Here is a 19,457-nt window from a genome sequence, read left to right on the forward strand (position 1 = left end):
ATCGATTTCACTATCCGGAAAACCGAAAACAGTAAACAGACAATTTTTTTGGACACTTTAAAATATTGTCTTTATTTTTACAAAGCTTACTCATTAAATACAAAGAACATATTGCAATACAAAGAAGTGAGAGTTCAGCTGCTGGAGCAGTATTGCATTCTCATTAATACAATTATTTGGTAATTTATTTAAGGCAAGTGACCAATTTCCAAAACAGCACACAACAGCAAAATACAAAACAACATGAACACATATAAGAATAAAGCTGGAGCTATCGCCTTGGAACGTTCAATGCAAAACATTGGGGGTTTAAACCGGTTTAAGAGCGCTCCACCTAACACTTGGCCCAGCAATATTCATGATTCATATAAGTGTAAATAAAATTTAACTTCAATTAGCATTGCAACTCAAATTAAACAATAATATAAGGAAATAAAACTCATTCAACTTAATTATGTGACTGCTAAGAGAATAAAAACAATAAAAAAAACAAGAAACACCCGTCAGAGAGAAAATATTAATTAAATTTAACGCCAGAAAACCGATGACCTATGCATGTAGCCTAAACATTGAAAGTGAGTCGTATGAAGCAATAGAGAAGCGATGACGTCAAACAGTTATGAAGCGAAGAACAGTGATTGTGTATAGTATGTCGCAAATGAGAAGCGATGACACGATTACGTGAAAAAAAATCCAGGGGCAGTACTGTAAAATAAAAATTAAAATTAAAACGGTGGTACTGTGAAATCAAATTACCAAGAAAACCAGCATAGGTGATAGAATATATAAGAATAAAACTGGTCATTCTATTAATAATTTAAAATTTTATTATCCATAAATAACGTTCGGTAATTCAAGTGTTTTCCTAAAAACGTGGTTCAAAAAGGATGTACATGTTGTATGAGCCTTAATGGAAAACCAAGAAGGGTTAAATTTGTATTGCAATGGACATCTGTTTAAAACATATAATGTCTGTCCAAACCATTTGGACAGTACAGGTATACATTGGTATATCGCTATTTATGATTGTATTATATTACTCGAATTATGTAACTGGTTGCACTTTTCTGCTTTGTATCACTGTTAATTGATCATTCTGCATTGTGCATTGTGACCTTCATAATTTAGCCGTTTATTCATTATTTTTATTTGTATACATGTATTGCTATGTATGCAATTATGACAGTATTTTGTATCATTCCATTATTTGAACTTGTCTACCATGCATTAATTGTATTATAAAAGGCAGATATGAATTTGTACGGTTTATTATAACACGGCACGCGACTTGTTTTCTACAGACAAAGAAGAATATGTGGGTTATTTTGCAATAAATTATGGGTGGAGCTTAATGTTTCGAAAATAGTTCCGAATAAAACAAGAAAATATTGCAGTAAAATGCACGTGCTAAAACCCGCTCTAAAAAAATGTAGTACATGTAGCATGTTAATATATGTAATGAAACAATACATTGTATATGTGGTGTTAAGTGGCATAACCACGCCTGCAAAGAATGTTATTTGTCAAGAGACGTATATAAGAAACTATTTATACCATGTCAGCTTTTCAGTAGCATCAATAAACGTGACGTCATTTAGTTTGTACCATTGTTGTTCTCAATGAAAGTGACGTAATTTGCAACATATGTATAAACGAAAACGACGCCATATGTTTGTACAATTCAATGACGTCAATAAATAGTGAACTTTGTACTAAGAAGGGCGGTGTATTGAAACATATAGGTAACGTCAAAAAGCTTTAACCAAATTAATCAGAATCGTTTAAGAATCGAAATTAATATTTTTATATGATGGTTTGTTGTCGAGTAACCCACAGTAAGGAGTATAGATGCGTGTTATCAAAACACTCGTGCGTACGCATATATAATCCTTACTGTGGGTTATTCGACAACAAACCATGATAGACAGATATTTTTTTCTTAAATATACCAAAGGTTAATAAGCTGCATTATATTGACCGCAAACATGTACGCTTGTGGGGGTGTCAACACAACACGAGGATTCCCTCTAGGTCCCTATTTATTATGTGACTTAAGTAGAGGCTTAGTACATGTATTGTCATATTGTATTTTACAAAATATAATTATTGCATAATTTTGTTCACACTTCAACGTTACGTCACTGTATGTCGATGATGTCATTCCATCTGTTTAGGTTCAATTCATACTTCTATTTGCAAAAATATTCACACATAAATGTATACAATTTAATCAATACAATAAGTCAAAACTGACGTGTGTATAAAATGGTAATATTGAGAAGACCTGTTGCATTTTACGGACATCTATACTTGCAAGACTATAAGCGTAATTAATATTGTAACATCGTATCGGGAAAATTTGAAAATGGTCTAAAAGTTCATAACTAGCAAGTCATTATCATTATGACCGTGTTGGTTAAAATGTAGGGCTCTTCTTTTTGATTAGGCAACGCGTTCATGTTTGACCTATTCCGCTTTTGTAGTTAAGAACGTCATTGCAAAGGTATTAATGAAAATTAACGTCCTCGGTTCCCAATCCATCTGTAGCTTGGTAATAAACACAATTGCATTCCGTGACTTGAATTACATACGTGTGAGTCGTATGTATATTTTACCCCAAGTCATAACCATGCGTGTTATATTCCCATAATAATATGTATATACTTTCTACATTATACAGTATACATTGAATGACAGTATTTTAGAATTTTAACAGTCGGTGTTTACATCTTTAACTTTTGTATTAGTGGACATTGATTAATACAGCAACACACGATAAGCTTGTATGCAAGATGAAAATGACTGGCTTACATTCCGAAAGTAGATCGTGATTGAATGTTTTCTTCAGCATTGATGCCCGAAAACATACGATAGGTACAACACTGCCGATCTCAAGTTATTCTTACATATAAATAAGCGTTTGATTCACGAAACTTATTGATAAGCCCCAATAATATATGATATGCATAACCTTGTCGTTATCATGAGTTTCTCCTTGTATTAAATTGTCTGCACATGCTTTTTGCACACCAAGCATACCGGGCAATAATGGAATATCAAAGCTTTTATTTCGCCGCGGTCTTGTTTTCATGCAGCAAAGCTTATCCCACGAATAATGATGCTTTCGTTCTGGAACGATTTGCAATCCTATAAAGAACGCTTCATGAAAGCAGAGAGCTGACCACTGAGCTTCGTGATTCCAAAATTGAGTACAACAAATGCAGAGAAGCTGACAATTGAGCTGCGTGATTCAAGAGTACGAGAACAAACTCCCAAAATAGTTTAAAAGGAGCTGAGCGATACCAGCGCAGAGCTCGTTGCTATAAAATACATGTTCTTTAATCAGTGAACGTGTGTCTACCCATTTGACCCGCACTTTTGTAATTGTATGTATGTAGTGAAACGTTAAAAATAAACATTGGTATATTGTGAACACTTCCAAATGTCATCATCTGAAATCGCAATGGTAAGACGTTTGCTTGATATAACTAGTAGGTATCTTCTAGCAATGTTGTTGCAATAATGCCTTTGGGACACACATGGAGCATTTATTATTCTCTTATTGAACGTCATATTGTGAGTGTCCGCCCTAATAATTAAAATATTGACTGCCTGAACAAAACATCCCATGGATATCTTACCACTGCATGACCCCTGCATGACCTCTGCATGACCAACCTGATCTCCGCATGACCCACCTGGCCTCTGCAAGACATACCTTGATGTACAGAGTAAACACTGTACCACTATTGTATCATAACATTAAATCATATTATGATCCCCCTGAACAGGTTTACCAAAAGCCTTCAATGCCCTAGTATATACAACATAGGGTTTACATTTCACAACTTTCACGTTATAACTATCAAATAAAACAATATGTTTGAAAATATATCACTCTAATCTTAGTCAAGAAAATTCACAGTTTTCCAATAATGGTGCATACAACAGGAGTGCATAGCGTGCTATTTGTTAAGTCTGCAGTTATCTGTATTGTATCGCACATACACATGTGCACCTACAAGACACCATCGTTTACGAAGTAATAACTTACCAACAAGATATTCGTATATCGCCTTAAAAGTAAATTTCTCCTTTCGTAACAAGTCAAAAGATAGACAGGTTAAACGGTTAGGTTGTATTTATGCGTAAACAGATAAAACGTGGTGGTTGTATATATGTGCATACATGATAAGAGTTGCGGATTTATTTAAGCTTAACGCCGTGGTAGAGTAATGAAGAATGCTACACAAACTATGAACTTATTTATTTTGAAAAGGGTCGGATTTCATGAAACACTGCTATTCGGAACCATTTTTCATAAATGTAATCAAACAATAATACAAAATGTATTGTTTAATGTTGGGACCAAACAAACGACGTGAAGAGATAATCTCTCCATAAATCTGTCCAATGTGTTCTTACTTTTGACAGAGGTATTTGTGCAGCGACTATTATAGGCGGTTATTGCAATGGTAAGAAAACTGTACAGTTCACTTTTGCTTAGTAAGCTTGGAGAACAGACGAACTATAAAAAAAGTAAACATTGTATGTAATTGTTGATCAATACACACAGGGGAATGACCTATACACGGGCCGAACATTAAATTTATAAATTAGGTTTTTAGCACAACTATTGCGGCAACGTATATGGAACACTGTTCCTTGGCATTAGAGACGCATTTATATATTTCGGCCTATACGACCGTGGACTTAATAACTAAGCAGTGTGTTGCCATTTTGTGTGGGAGACACGTTTGGCGACAAAACGCACCACTCCAGAGACCTAACTCGCACATATGCAGATGTCTCAAAACAAAAAATAACCGATCGTTCAAAAAGGTCGTGTTGATTTTGACAACTTAGGCGTTAATCAAATACATAAAAAGAATATTCCACCAGAGATGAGTTTTCCAATCGTGAACGAAATAAGCGAAACACCAGACGAACACGTCAGTTTTAGAATATCATCACATAAACTATAGAATTATTCATTCAAACGGAAAAAGGATGTTGAATGCTTAAGCTGGTTCCGCATCCAAACCAATTGCTATTTTGAAGTCCACGGGAGGAACCTCGCTGTCTTCAATTGTCTCCAAGGAGCCGTAGCCTGGGTGACCAATGTGCAATCGCTACAGCCTACTTTCAGCCGCAAATGACCTCCGATTGAAACCGTTTTCTGTTTTTCTTTGCTAAGTTAATATACAAAACTGCCAAATACATGCATTCCCAAATGCTTTGAATCTCCCCAAATGTTATAAAATTTAATTGAATATTGAACATAATACATACACTAAGAACTAATATAGGTTGAGCCTGAAAACGCAATTGGTATATATGTATATATGTTGTGACATATGTTTTTTTATGTAATGCAATGCAATTCAATCAGTGTGAAGCCCCTGTGTTTCTACACCAGACAATCCACGGTAATTTGATAGGAACAAATTGTGATTCTGAATCACACAGTGTTTGCTTGTACGTAGGTACCGTAACATGCAAGGAAATGTTGTTTTCGCCGTTACGACCAGGAAGCATTGAAATACGATTCATTTTATTGCAACAAAGCGATAACTGCAAATATCCAGATATATAATTGCAATATCTAAAGTTAGCCATGATATAATTATAAAGCTTGTTCTAATATTTAATGATGGTCTTCAAGGGAGTATTCAGTTAAAAAAAAAAACACCATTTTAAATGTGGTAAATAATAAAACAGTTGTTTTTGGCCAAATTACCGATGAAAAGCGCTTGAGAGAAAAAAACGTCATAATTTAAAAATAACAGAAAATTTGTACATGTAAGATAATAGTGTACTAATCATGTTTCTGTTTTGAAAACTGATGTGTATCTAATTTAGCGTTTTTCAATTTCCAACAACATCAGCATTTGGAATATACGCATCCTAATCGTTGCTTGACTTCCATCACATACAATCAGTTAATGGGGTGCAACTTTGATTATAAACTAACAGTTAAAGCATTATTTATTTTAAATAAATTGTGCGCATTACGAATCGCGTCAACCTTCAACTTCTTAGGCATCTTGGAGTAACAACTAACCAACCTGAAAGAAAATGCGGAATGATGCTCTCTGTTAGGTTAAGAGAGAATTCATCATTTGCGAAGGGTTATTGCAAATCATCTAAGGACTCCACGGGAACACCAGCATTACATTACCGCTCATTGGAAAGATCGATGACTTCTTCAGAACGTAAATGCTCATCAGGGATATTTTCTCTCCCTCGTTATGTTAAACTTTTTTGCTTTTAAACACACATGTAGGAGACCCTTCAATACCATATCACTTCCATCTACATCGGCTGCAGACCGTTATTAAACCTGATATTTGACCTAATGGGTGGCTACAGCAGTGAAATCCAAGGCCTAAGCAACATACTTCATGAAAGGGAAGAAGCATTGCGGGTGGAGGTAAGTTCGGAGAAGTCAACGATCATGGTGATCAGCATGAACAATACCAGTGCAGACATCAACATGAATGGCGAGAACGTAGAAACAGTGATCGGATCCAAGTGCATTTGAGATATCCTATCCACGGATGCTTCCCGAGCCGCTGATGTCCAGATACTAATTGTCATAGCGACCGCAGGGATGGTCATACTGATCAGGTTGTGTACACACAGCTGAATAAGCTTACCCACCAAGCTAAGTACCTACCAATTCCTCTTAGCGTTACTGCTATTATACCTGCTCACTGCATGTACACTTATGCGGATACAGAATGCAGGATATATGTTTGTGGACACAAGTCTATACGAAGACTCGTCCGCATCTCCTACATAGAGCACAAGACCAACGAGTATCTCCGTAACAACGTAGCAAAACTTGTTAACCTACCAAAACCCTAAAAGCGACCATAAACGATGAAATCAGGCTAGGTTGGGGCATGTCACCAGACGAAGTAAACGTGCCACTAGTATGTTTACGTTAAATTCTTGTGCTTGGTTCTACGAAAGCGGAAATGAGCACTCTATGTATTTGTCTACTTTTACAAGATTTTTGTTTTTTAAATGAACGCCATATGTGCACAATAGTATAACATACGTGTGAAAACAAACGTTACCTTCACTTAGAACTAATAGTGAAATGATTAATTGAAATGTTACCGCTCATGTCGGAAAGACGTGTATGCGGTGTGAAAAATTATAAACTTGACATATGTTTATGTTATACCACATTAAACATCACGCAAAGTAATAAATTAGTACCAAACCTGATAGATAAGAATTGAATCTTACGAATAAAATGCTCTCGGTTAAGTAAAATAATGTTATAAAGCCACGAAACAACCAGTCACCGTCTTGTGAAAAAACGAAATCGTGAGTTTAATATTTTTGTTGTCATTTCTTTGCTCTGCGATAAGTTCGTGTTAATGTGTTTATTTTAAGTAAAGCCGTAAAGAGAATGATACTGAATTATAATGTTAACTATATTTGTTTCAGATTTTAAAATATACCGACATGGACAAGAAACTGTTTGTCATCGTTCTGGCCGTATATTCCGTTTTGACGTCAACATTTGCCGAATCACAGTGGGACTGCTTATGCAGTTTAAAAACAAAAGTCAACGTCTTCCCGGACGTAAGTTATATCGTTATTTAATCCGAAGAGCGGTAATAACATGTACGTCCCGAAGAAAATGTGTAAGCTAAGTAAATTATATGGTCTTGTTAATGCCATCGTAATTTCGACGGTTCAACATGTGGACATTCAACATGGCTGATCCACCGACGCATAACCGATAGGCGAAAGAAAACGGTGTGATCTCAAGTGTCTACACATTTTTAGAAAACATTAATTTTAAAATTGCTTCGGTGCATCGTACATGTTCGTCGGAAGACCTTGATCTGTATACACCAAACCAGTCTTAGACTAAATATTAAATAAAGCTTCGTTAAATTGTTATCTGCTAAAAAAGCTATACATATCATGTGTATATGTTTATCCGCGAAATAGTCTCATGTTCTTGAGATTTAACCATTTAGTTAAACAATTAACTTTATGCAAATTAATATATAGAGTAGAGTAAACGTACATGTGTTATGTTTAAGGCTAAGATTACGCTGTTAAAAATAGATATGTACCGACATTAGTTCTTCGCCTGGATTCACAAACCAAACCAAGCTTTGTGTTCAAGTTCAAAAGCACATGAAAGCAGGCATATCAGAGTCACACTGAAACTGCGTCCACAGCAATTATATATAACCTATAACGGTTAGCAAGTACTTGTTTATACATTATCATACAATCATGTATGTTCATATACTTATTTTTAATAAATAAAAGGCATATGAAAGCCATCGTGTCGTGTATATAAAGTATTATAAGATGTACACATTTTACTGAGTACTTCTCAGCTAAATGCAAATAGCATTCATTTGAGAACATCAAGTGTACTAAATTCAGGACATATACCGCTTCGGCCGAAGTAGCCTAGATTACTGACTTGAGCTATGAACATTGACGACACATTTCAGTAGGGTTGATATACATTTACAAGTTTATCACATATCACATATGTTGTTGTGCATGGGCATTTGAAAGCAACCATCATTATGCATACACAAATCAATACACTCTACACATAACGGAAACACATTTTACCTTACCACTATAATTTTCTTATATTTTATTCCCCTTCGTTTTTCTCTTTTCTGTTTGCTACCGTATTTTTCTTCTTTTTATTCTTCTTACGTGTTTCGTATTCTTTATATCTTGCTCCTCTGCCTTCATTGTCCTCTCCTTATTCTATTATTCGTGATAATAATAAATAGTAGTAGTAGTGGAATAAGTTTTGACTGTATGTTATACAATAACTGAAACAGCATCCACTATGGCAACACTATGGTCAGCGCATTTTTATAGTTAGGTTAACACATTTACCGGAGTCTTCATTTGTTTCTCCCAAAAGGCTTCAGGCCAGGGCAAACCGATTGGGGTCTTGAACGAGAATGATTGCATTTCCCTGTGGACAGATAATCGAGATAACGCGGGTACAGCTGGCTGGTGGACCGTAGAATTTGATCTTCGGGTACACTTTTAATATATTCACATATGATGTTTTAAAAAACATTTTGCCAATTCATTATCTGTCGTAGAATGTTAACTGGTTGAGTTATTTCATGACCAGTAAAATTGCAAAAAACTATACGTTTTAAACAAGAGATGTGTTTGTCAGAAACACAATGATCCCTATTGCGCCACTTTGAAATAAAATTTCAATACATCATTTGGCAGGTTTAAAAATTATCTCCCTTTTAAAGCTTATTACTTCCCTTGGATTGTATTTTTTACTTTTGACCTTGAATTCAAAAAGTTATGACCAAACTTTAACCAAGGTTGAAGTTTTGGGACACACACAATAAATGAATGATAGACAGACAGGCCAAAAACAATATGCTTGTGAAACACTATGTGCCCCCTACCCCCCATATATTTGACCCTTGACCTTGAAGGATGACCTTGGCCTTGACCACTCAAAATGTGCAGTTCCATGAGATACACATGCATGCCAAATACCAAGTTGCTATCTTCAATATTGCAAAAGTTATGGCCAATGTTAAAGTTTTCGGACGGACGGACATACTGACTGACTGACTGACGGACAGTTCACCTGCTATATGCCACCCTACCGGGGGCATGAACACGAATAAGGCTTTTAACAGCATTAACAGAATTTTTTTTGTTCGTTGACATTTTCAGAAATATTTTAACAATTCATTCAAAATTATGAATGCTGTTTCTATTGGCACAAAGATCGATCTGTTTCTTTTCTCTAGCTCACATTACAATGTTCACGGTTTTCATTTTTTACAGTCGATACTTAGTATGTATGCTCGTATCAGGGATTAATAAAATGGTCTTTGAACAAAGTCATAATTATCCCTTAAGTTATTGTAATTTATCAGAAATGTTCTAGTTTTGTTCCGTTCAAGTCATATGCTACTAATGTTGCGTGGGTTGTTTCAGATGGGATATGTGGCGAACAACACCAATATCCAAATTGTAGGATGCTATTGCTTCCCGGATGACATGCGGCAAAAATGTAAATATAGATATTGTCTCTACCGCAGAGTTAGCGTTCCATTTCCAACATCGGAAAGAAACAAATACATATTGCATATGCTATCAGATTTATTTATACAACATAACGCAGTTAAACGTATGAAATACTTTTAAGATAATTAGGGTGGTCATGCACCCATGCTCGGTTGTTCGTGTGCATCTATGCTAGGATTCCTGTCCATACAACATCTGGTTTTCAATTAACAAGTAAAACATATAAGCGTATATGTAGTTATTAAGACACCTTTTCACAAAAATAAATGCTACGTTATACCTAGAATTATAATATCAATACTTCATTTGTTTTTCAAATTCAGGAAGATATGCATATTGCCACTATTACCTAACCATTTAAAAAGAGGTTTTCCTTAAATGCCTCGATAACGAAGTTATATATTTAGTGCAACTGAATACCTCGCTTGAGACGACATTCGCAATTGCTTTACTTAATGGAAATGTCACTGTCAATAGATAGAACATGTTTGCGCTTCGTAGATTGATAAGTAAACAACTTGTGTACACACTTGAAAATGCTTTCACGTACCTGTCCGGATGAAACAAGTATTAATTATTTAAAAAAATATTTTGACCCGTTCAAACTAATTAAGTTATGTTAATATTTCACGTTAAGACGACAAATATCACCGTCTCGATGAGTGTGATACTGATAAATGCCACCGTTACTAAATACGGTGACTTATTATTATATTGGTTATAACAATAATATGTCCAAGCATGAATCGAACAAGTGTAATAGAAATAAGTGCCCTTACACTTTATATTAAAACTTAAATTAGGATTGCAGATGATTTGGGTTCAGTCAAAGTCACCAAACGTTTCCTGCTAAATATCGCTTTAGCTAAATGATTCGTTGTAATACAACATCAGATGCAGAGAACAAGTAACATCGAGCATCTTTACGTAAAAAGGCTATACGTGTATTGTGACCGCAGTGTACTTATAAGAAAAACCCACTGTTGATATGTCAATCACATCTTAAGCTAAAATATTGCTTTTTTTCTAAAATAATGTACACGTAAAATATTATACGAATATATGTATGGATTGATGAAGACATCCGAGTCAGATGGGTAAATTTTTAAGTTAATGAAGATCTCGGGTGTTAATTCATGCAAACAATAATCGCAATATATTAACATAACATCAGTTTGTATCGTATTTACCATTACATTTGCTGTGAAAAATAACTTCTTAGTGTGACGTTGTTGCTCTCTTCGATCTGTTTCATTAAAAACACCTAAACGCCTTATGTGTTTTTTTTAATAGCACAAACAAAGTAGTATACTTAACACGAATATCACATGATTTGCGTGCCGTGTTCAACTGTTACACAACATAATCCCTGTCTATACAGTATATTTGGCCTTTAAAGTATTTCATTTATCAATAGGTGTATTATGTTAAAAGTATATACACCAGTGTAATCTATCATTATTAATGTACATGTAAGTATTGGACTAACAATTACTTGAACTGGAAATACAATTAATCATTAACAACATGTTAGTAGCTTTAACATAAGTATGTTGTACATACCGTGATCATATAATACAATACATGTACATATTAACTACAACTGCCGGTGGACTTTTATGTGATATTCACTAATAAAAAAATGTTTATTATAGTTATTGCTATTTTCCTTTTCTATATGACGCCTTGTCCATAGATTGTTTAGGCTGTTATAAAAAATGTTTCGAAAAAAAAAAACGACGTACTACAATAATAAACAAATTATATATATATATATATATATATATATATATATATATATATATATGTGTGTGTGTATTCGGTTTTAATTTCAATTAATATTATGCATATATTTATATTAGTGTGCTAATTTAATTAGATGGATGCATTTCTAAATATTTAAAAAATAATGTCTTATTGTAATTTTGATTTTACTATTGTACAATATAGATGTAGGACACAGATACGTGAACGTTTATAAGCCAATTTAGCTTCATAAAGGTTTAAGTAAAATGTTTACTTTAAATAATTGAATGTTATTTGAATATATAACTATATGACAAAAAATGTATGCACAAAAACACGTCAAGTTTTATATATCTATGTGTATATATTTGTGTTAACTTGTAAGCCATGCAGCCAAATAAATTAATAAAATATATGTATTATTGTAAGTGTGTTGCATTTATAAGAAAATGATTCATAACCAGTACCTATCGGTCGAGCTTTATATTCAACAAATACAGTTATTGTGTATTATATAAACTAAAAAACCGTATCAAGTCTACTCAACCGCATTTCAAAATCAAGGCTAATTCAACTTAAAATTGCAAAATTCTCAACTATAACACACATAAGACATGTACCACTGCATTTGTTTTAATATGTGAATTATATATGTAAAGTAAAGACGAATTCAATATAATATACCAGATTTTGAAAATTGACAATATATAAATATAGCTTGTTATGTACTTAATATATATATATAGCGGAAGGTTGGACAAAAACCACCACACCGACATCTGCTGTCAATCAGAGGATGTCATCATATGTCACTATGACCACGACGCCCATGGCCCATACTGCAGGAACACCAGGCGGTAGGGTCATATACACATTCAGTTTCTTATATGAAAGTGTCTGGAGATGTCCGGTTATAACTAGGTGACTAAGTTAATTGAAAATATGTTAGTACATACATTGCGAAAATCTCTGCTATAATTACCTGACACTTCCAATGTTCGTGACTCTAGTAGGTTAGTGCAAGTAGGGGTGCTTAGGCACTATCCGGTAATGCAGACTACGGAATCTCATATGTTTTCTGAATAAATGATCTATATAGCTGAACTGCTCGTTGAATATCGGAAGACGACTTACACACCATTTGTTAAGTTTAGTTCATATTATGGTAGTAGTAGTAGTAGAAAATGAAGTAGAAAAAGAAGTAGTAGTAGTAGTAGTAGTAGAAGTAGTAGTAGTAGTAGTAGTAGTAGTAGTAGTAGTAGTAGTAGTAGTAGTAGTAGTAGTAGTAGTAGTAGTAGTAGTAGTAGAAGTAGTAGTAATAGAAGTAGTAGTAGTAGCAGTAGTAGAAGCAGTAGAAGCAGTAGAAGCACTAGTATTAATAGTAGTTTTCGTTATAGTTGTTGTAGTAGTAGTAGTAGTAGTAGTAGTAGTAGTAGTAGTAGTAGTAGAAGTAGTAGTAGTAGTAGTAGTAGTAGTAGTAGTAGTAGTAGTAGTAGTAGTAGTAGTAGTAGTAGTAGTAGTAGTAGTAGTAGTAGTAGTAGTAGTAATAGTAGTAGTAGTAGTAGTAGTAGTAGTAGTAGTGGTAGTAGTAGTAGTAGTGACAAAAAGGCACTCATGCATGTATATTGCATCTAGCCGCGTTTGCCAGTTTATATGTCTTGGGCAGGTTTTACATTAATGAACATAATGTTTTATCTTAGTTACATGTTTCCCAACTATAAATGTACGCAAACATTTTAGCGCAATACGGCTGTCCGCTGAAGCACTTCGACTTCAGTTCAGTTACCGATATCGGTGTCCTTTTCACCGTGGAAGACAAGTGTTTTAAGATTATCCCGACATACCATTCTTGGACGAATTCCGAGGCTGACTGCAAACGACGGGGCGGCCACCTGGCGACCATCGATACCGCGGAGAAGCAGACTCTGATCTACAGGTTTTTGTCCAGTTTCGAGAGTAAGTCCGTTTGGATTGGACTTCACGACAGAGACACCGAGGAGCAGTTCAAATGGGTGTCGGGTATGTTTAGGCATATCATGCAGCTGTGACATCATCTGATAAAAATAATTTTATTTATTACGTATTTAAATTCAATGCATTCTAAAATTTCAATAAATACAATCACATTAGGGCGAATCAGAAAGAATCATATACAATTAGATGCTTATTCAGTGCAACCGATCAAAACTTAATTTGTTCAACTGCAATATAAGTGTTCCTTATCTTTCCAAACCAATAACAACTCATCGGTTTCAACCTTACAAACATGTGTTTTGAGAGATTTTGTCATATTTTTTAATCATTTTGTAGATAATCAGTAACTAACTATATGTGTTATAAACGTGTCATGTTGATTGATTGCACATAGAGGGGTTTTCTTTTCTGTGTACCAGACGACTTATGTTCGATTCCAAGTCGGAACACATGTTCGCTGGAATACGCTATACTTTTTGATCGACCATGTGGTATACGGCCAGCAAAAGGTCTTTCTCATCAAATATAGACATTTGAGAGGTTACGTTTCCAATTAAAGACAGAACATCAAATATTGAAAACCATTGTGCTGTTTAGCATTATTCGTACTTATCAGTATTCAGTTAATACAAAAAAGATGTAAATACTTTTTTTTCGAAAGTAGTTTACGGTGTAATTAAATTTCCCAAAAACCAAAATACTGACAACGTCTTCCCTACTTAATACTCAAATGATAACATAACATATACGTAGTATTTCTGCAAGGCGGTCATGCTATCGTTGGTCAGAGGATTTACATGCAAAACTTGTGTAAAGTACGCGTATAGCCATTACATGAATAATGCCGTGTTTCTGCTTTTCTCCTGTTAAGGTCAATCTGTGAACTACACCAACTGGGAACCAAACCAGTATCACGACCAGCATAATATATCGAACTGTGTAGTACTTCGCACTCCTTTACACCATGAAGGCAACGGGACGTGGTTCAAACGCGTGTGTTGCGAAAAAAACCATTACATTTGCGAGTTTGGTAAGAACCTAGCGCACACCGTTCTCCGCAAAAAACACCCTCAAACTTCATGCAAAGAATCTGTTTGGTTCCGATTATATACTATCTGGTCTTGACTTGCGATGCAATATTGTGGCGTAGACAATACACGCGTTGTTAAGGAGTGTATGTACATAATCACAGACAGTGTATGATACTTGGGTGTGTTTTATTTATTACCGCATACATGTAGACATTTTAAGAAAGACTGATATTTGTTTTATAAATAGTTGAATGGTAATCAACGCTTTCCCTATTTGCAAATTAGTAATTTGTTTACAGTAAACATATTCCTTTATGAATACAACGATAGCACTGGTTTGAACATACGAAAAATGAAAATGAAATTACAGGTTATTGCTTTGCAATAATTGGGCTGTAAAATATACCATGGTTTAAAATAAAAGCTATGCACCTCACGCGTGGATTGTTAAGTAGTATGGTTTAACAGTAACACAATTATAATGTATCTTCGTATTTTTGAAACCTTTAATACTGATTTTTGTATAGTTGGTGTAAGTAAAATATGTTTATCGAATAATTCAAACGTATCAAATTGATCAACTATTAGACTGTTCAATACACGAACAGTTAGGACAACAAATACCAAACGATCAACGAAATTACACCTTGTGTTAGTACTACGGAAAACCGAAGTACGTATAAAATGTACTAACATACTTTGAATATACTGATGTTATTGCGTTATACATACCGATATAAGAACCGTGAAATGTAACCTCCCATTTGGGTTGAACGAATAATTGGCAGTAACAAGTACAGTACACTATTTCAGATCTGAATATTATGCTAACCCTTATTATTGTCTTGTTTTTATAAAGAACAACAACATACCTATACGAACGTTATAGGATATAAAATAGGAATGTAAATAAACGAAAAATGAGGATGGGCAATTTTGTGTGTGTGTGTAATAGCGGAAGCTTCTACATGTTTCGTCAGTTAATATTCGCTAATTCACTGTGTAACCCAATATAGTTGCTATTTTATATACAGCTGTTAACAATGTGCTTAACGTATTTCAAACAAGACACCGATATTTAAATACAACTAATCAGTCGATAGTTAAATGTCGCCTTAATGTATTTTGTAGATGCCGTGACGGGGAATGAAATAGGAACAAATATGGCGACAAATGAAGATGGTAGGATAATGTTTGAGACCTTTGCCACATACATTTCTTTATAAACCGCTAAGTCATACCAGCTTTTTTGAAGTTGCGAGATGTACCAACGTTTCATACTTATGTTCCACGCAGGCACGTTTGTTGTTTTCTTAATTGTAATGCAATAATTATTTCCATGGTTTCCTTAGATATAATGCTACACTGATAGTGTTAACCTAATTGCAAGTTACCGATAGCAGTTTTGCCTAAAATATCAGTACAGATACATCGTTTGAATGGCAAATATTCGTTTATCGGTCGTATCATTTTTCTGTCAAAATGTGGTAAGCGCCCTAACTTCTTTAAGAAAATTACCATTCAAATAATAACCTACAATGAACTACATTTTACTAGATAGCAATACCACTGCAGTCTTTGCATGCAAAAAAACATTTTAAAGAAGAAGGCAAATGTCAAGCTGCATACATTACTTTGTTAGCTTTTCCTAGACGCATTGTCATCTTTCAAGAATACTATATTCACTTATGCCACACAAAAAATCTTCAAACTAAAGTTTTATAAGAGACGGATAAAACACGTTCTTATACACAGGTGACTTGCATATGTGTTCCCTGCAACTTATGAACGATGCAAAGTTAAGTGGAGGTATCATGGCTCAACATGGAAACAGTTGCTATGTGCTTGGACGACGGTCTCACTCATACATGGGTTTTTGTGGGATGTCCGGGGATCTTGCCAGTATCAACAATGCCGATGAGCAGGCGTTTATACAGGACTTCATGATGCGCCATAACCCGAACAAGGCAGTGTGGATCGGACTAAATGATTGCCACGAAAAGGGAGCATTTGAGTGGAAAAATGGTCAGTATTGATTGTATTAAGGCTTTTATTTAAGAAATATGTTTGTGTAGCTGTTATTTTAATACGAATATTGTTCAATTAAATAAATAATTAATTAGTTGAAGAATGTTAATTTGACAAATCGTAGTTGTTAACATGTACACGATGTTGAACACGGGACAATATATTAACTGCTGATAACCTTAGATCAACATTTGGTAAAATGTCTACACTTTGTTACAAAATAGTAATCGCGTCGTGTAGGGTTATTTCATAACACAATCATGACAATGCTACATCACGCAATAACACAATACAAAGAAGAAGACCGAACAAACCTAATGGCCATAAAGCTTACTTGATTACTTGAAAATATCAAAATCGTTCGTTCTTCTTTGCATAACACAATATCATGATATGTCATGAAAATAATATTTTGTAAGGGATTACTTCAGCCTTATATATGACATTCGGGTATAATTGATGATATATGGCTAGGAACACGATTTAGACTGTTCTCGTTAAGCATATAATATGGACGTTCTACATATTAATTATTAGAAAAAAAGAAATGTGAGAATATAAATCCTAAAAATGACAAAGTTATGTATATTTTGTGAATCATGCCACACTCGCTGAATAGCGTTGTTTTGTATGAAATGGCGGTTCAATACAATGAGTATCATAAGATGTTATGCTGATTGATTAGTTTGTGTTGTTACTAATTCCATTGTCGATGGACATATTTGACTACAAAGTACATAATTTATTGCAGTATTATACATCATTAAATACTCGTGGTTGCCATAGAAACGAAAACGTTGATTTCATAGTAATTACCATTCTAAATAAATTAAGACGAACAATAATAGCAAAATCAACCAAATAATTTCTGGACAGATATAAAACATGGTAACATATTCATAATATTAAACATGTATGCCCATTTTCTGGAAATAGCTGTGTAATCAGAAATAAAACATGTTGTATAGCTTCCATCTTGACACAAAAAAACGATTAACTGCTCATGATACAACGTGTGTTGTGAATACATACTGTCATATTTATTTGTTATACGGTAGTCAGAACTTAAAGTCGATTTTCTCGAAAACGACGTCATCGCCGGAATAGTCAAGACCGCGCTTCCAGCCACATATACTCTAAATTAACAATACTATAAAATATATATATATATATGTGGCTTAAATAGAGAGTTTGTGTAACTAGCGGTTTAAACAACTTTACATTTCCGGACAATTATGTCAGCGACCTATACATATAACGTAAGATCCCATCCAACATTGCAGAACATATATTTCCTCTATTCTGAAATACCTGTATTTATTATTCTGCAATAAATATGATATATTGCCAATTATAAAACAAACGTGGGATATCACAAAAGTGCCAATTACAACAAATACTATGGAAGGTGTATCAAATATTTAATATTGAAAACATTTGTCGCCTAGAGCGAGGTATACGTAAACGACGTAAACTGATACACATCAGACATTGCACGTTATACGTATGTTTTATCAGGATTTCTCAAATGATGGACTTTCATTGTACGCCCCTTTTATCTATTGAAGGTGACCCTTTAACGTACACAAACTGGTTGGTCGGCCACGAGGACACCTTTGCCGGCCATAACGTAAATCACTGTGTGGTCCTGCTTCCCTATAGGAATGGAACATGGGACGACATAGAATGTGATTGTGGTTGGGACAACAATGGGCAATACTCGTGGTTATGTGAATACGGTAAAGCATCTCCAGTGCTCAAATAGTTTTGTGTTCACATTTTGCTCTCGCATCATCGTAGTTCAATGTACAATATATCAATTGTAATGTGTATTTAAATGGTCATTATATACAAAAAACGGTGTACAATTCGTTTCAACAAGAACGCTTGATTCCATTACAACGTTAGTTTTGGTAATTTAAAGCTAAAAAAACTGCATGCTTAAAAGGTAGCTTGTACAGAATATAATTTGCTCAAGTTCATATCATAAATAGTATCATGAAGATATCATAACAGACGTTTAATCATATTAATATTGCTATCTTTCAGCTATGGTTTCCAAGATACCAGGGGCCACAATTGTCGGGTAGAAAAAGTGCAACTGTTTGCAAATGTTTATGTTTGAAATTTAAATCAATGCAATCAGATGAGTCTTACTGATGTTATCCAAACTACCGTATTTTTACAATTATCAGATGGAACTGATTAAAATATCACGGCTGGTATATTACATTACTTGAAAAAGTTGTTAAGTTTTCATATTTTCAGTATGTTCGGTAATACAATTGTATGGGTATGTAAACCAGGTAACTACCAATTAACTATAAGTAACGCAAGTAGATTTGTCATTATCGTCACTTGGTAAACCCATGAATGCAAATTGTGCATGCGAAATGAATTGTATAGATTTTCTATATGAAATGATCAATCTACTTACGTTATTTGTAGTGTATATCGTTATGTCACATATTTTCGCGATGTGCTTTCGATTTCACAATGCAAAATTGTATTACCAAATATACTGAAAATATTTACTTTTTCAAGTAATCTAATATACCAGTCGTGATATTTTAATCAATATAAACTCATAATTGTAAA

The 19,457-nt window shown here is 34.2% G+C and overlaps 2 protein-coding genes across 2 annotated transcripts; both read left to right on the plus strand.

Annotated features, from left to right (window-relative positions):
* Positions 1 to 7,198: 7,198 nt before the first annotated feature.
* Positions 7,199 to 16,705, plus strand: LOC127852703 (uncharacterized; the record flags this gene model as incomplete). Its single annotated transcript, XM_052386653.1, has 9 exons — positions 7,199 to 7,341; positions 7,465 to 7,602; positions 8,933 to 9,052; positions 9,991 to 10,066; positions 12,573 to 12,683; positions 13,567 to 13,845; positions 14,672 to 14,830; positions 15,963 to 16,013; positions 16,587 to 16,705. Coding segments are annotated over exons 2-9 (1,035 nt in total), but the record flags the coding sequence as incomplete, so codon positions are not given.
* A 1-nt stretch (position 16,706) lies between these two features.
* On the plus strand, positions 16,707 to 19,006 carry LOC127854203 (low affinity immunoglobulin epsilon Fc receptor-like). The gene is made up of 3 exons (XM_052389240.1): positions 16,707 to 16,856; positions 18,428 to 18,598; positions 18,909 to 19,006. The coding sequence occupies exons 1-3, from the start codon at positions 16,715 to 16,717 to the stop codon at positions 18,947 to 18,949; spliced, it is 354 nt and encodes a 117-aa protein (XP_052245200.1). The 5' UTR covers positions 16,707 to 16,714; the 3' UTR covers positions 18,950 to 19,006.
* The last annotated feature ends 451 nt before the right edge of the window (positions 19,007 to 19,457 follow it).

Source organism: Dreissena polymorpha, chromosome 12 (genome assembly GCF_020536995.1).
Source record: "Dreissena polymorpha isolate Duluth1 chromosome 12, UMN_Dpol_1.0, whole genome shotgun sequence".
NCBI classification, from domain to species: Eukaryota; Metazoa; Mollusca; class Bivalvia; order Myida; family Dreissenidae; genus Dreissena; species Dreissena polymorpha.

Excerpts from the sequence above, each read along its gene's own strand:
- LOC127854203 (XM_052389240.1), top strand. The coding sequence starts at position 16,715 with ATGTCCGGGGATCTTGCCAGTATCAACAATGCCGATGAGCAGGCGTTT. Across the intron at positions 16,857-18,427 it reads AGCATTTGAGTGGAAAAATG|GTGACCCTTTAACGTACACA; the intron begins GTCAGTATTGAT and ends TATCTATTGAAG. Across the intron at positions 18,599-18,908 it reads CTCGTGGTTATGTGAATACG|CTATGGTTTCCAAGATACCA; the intron begins GTAAAGCATCTC and ends GCTATCTTTCAG.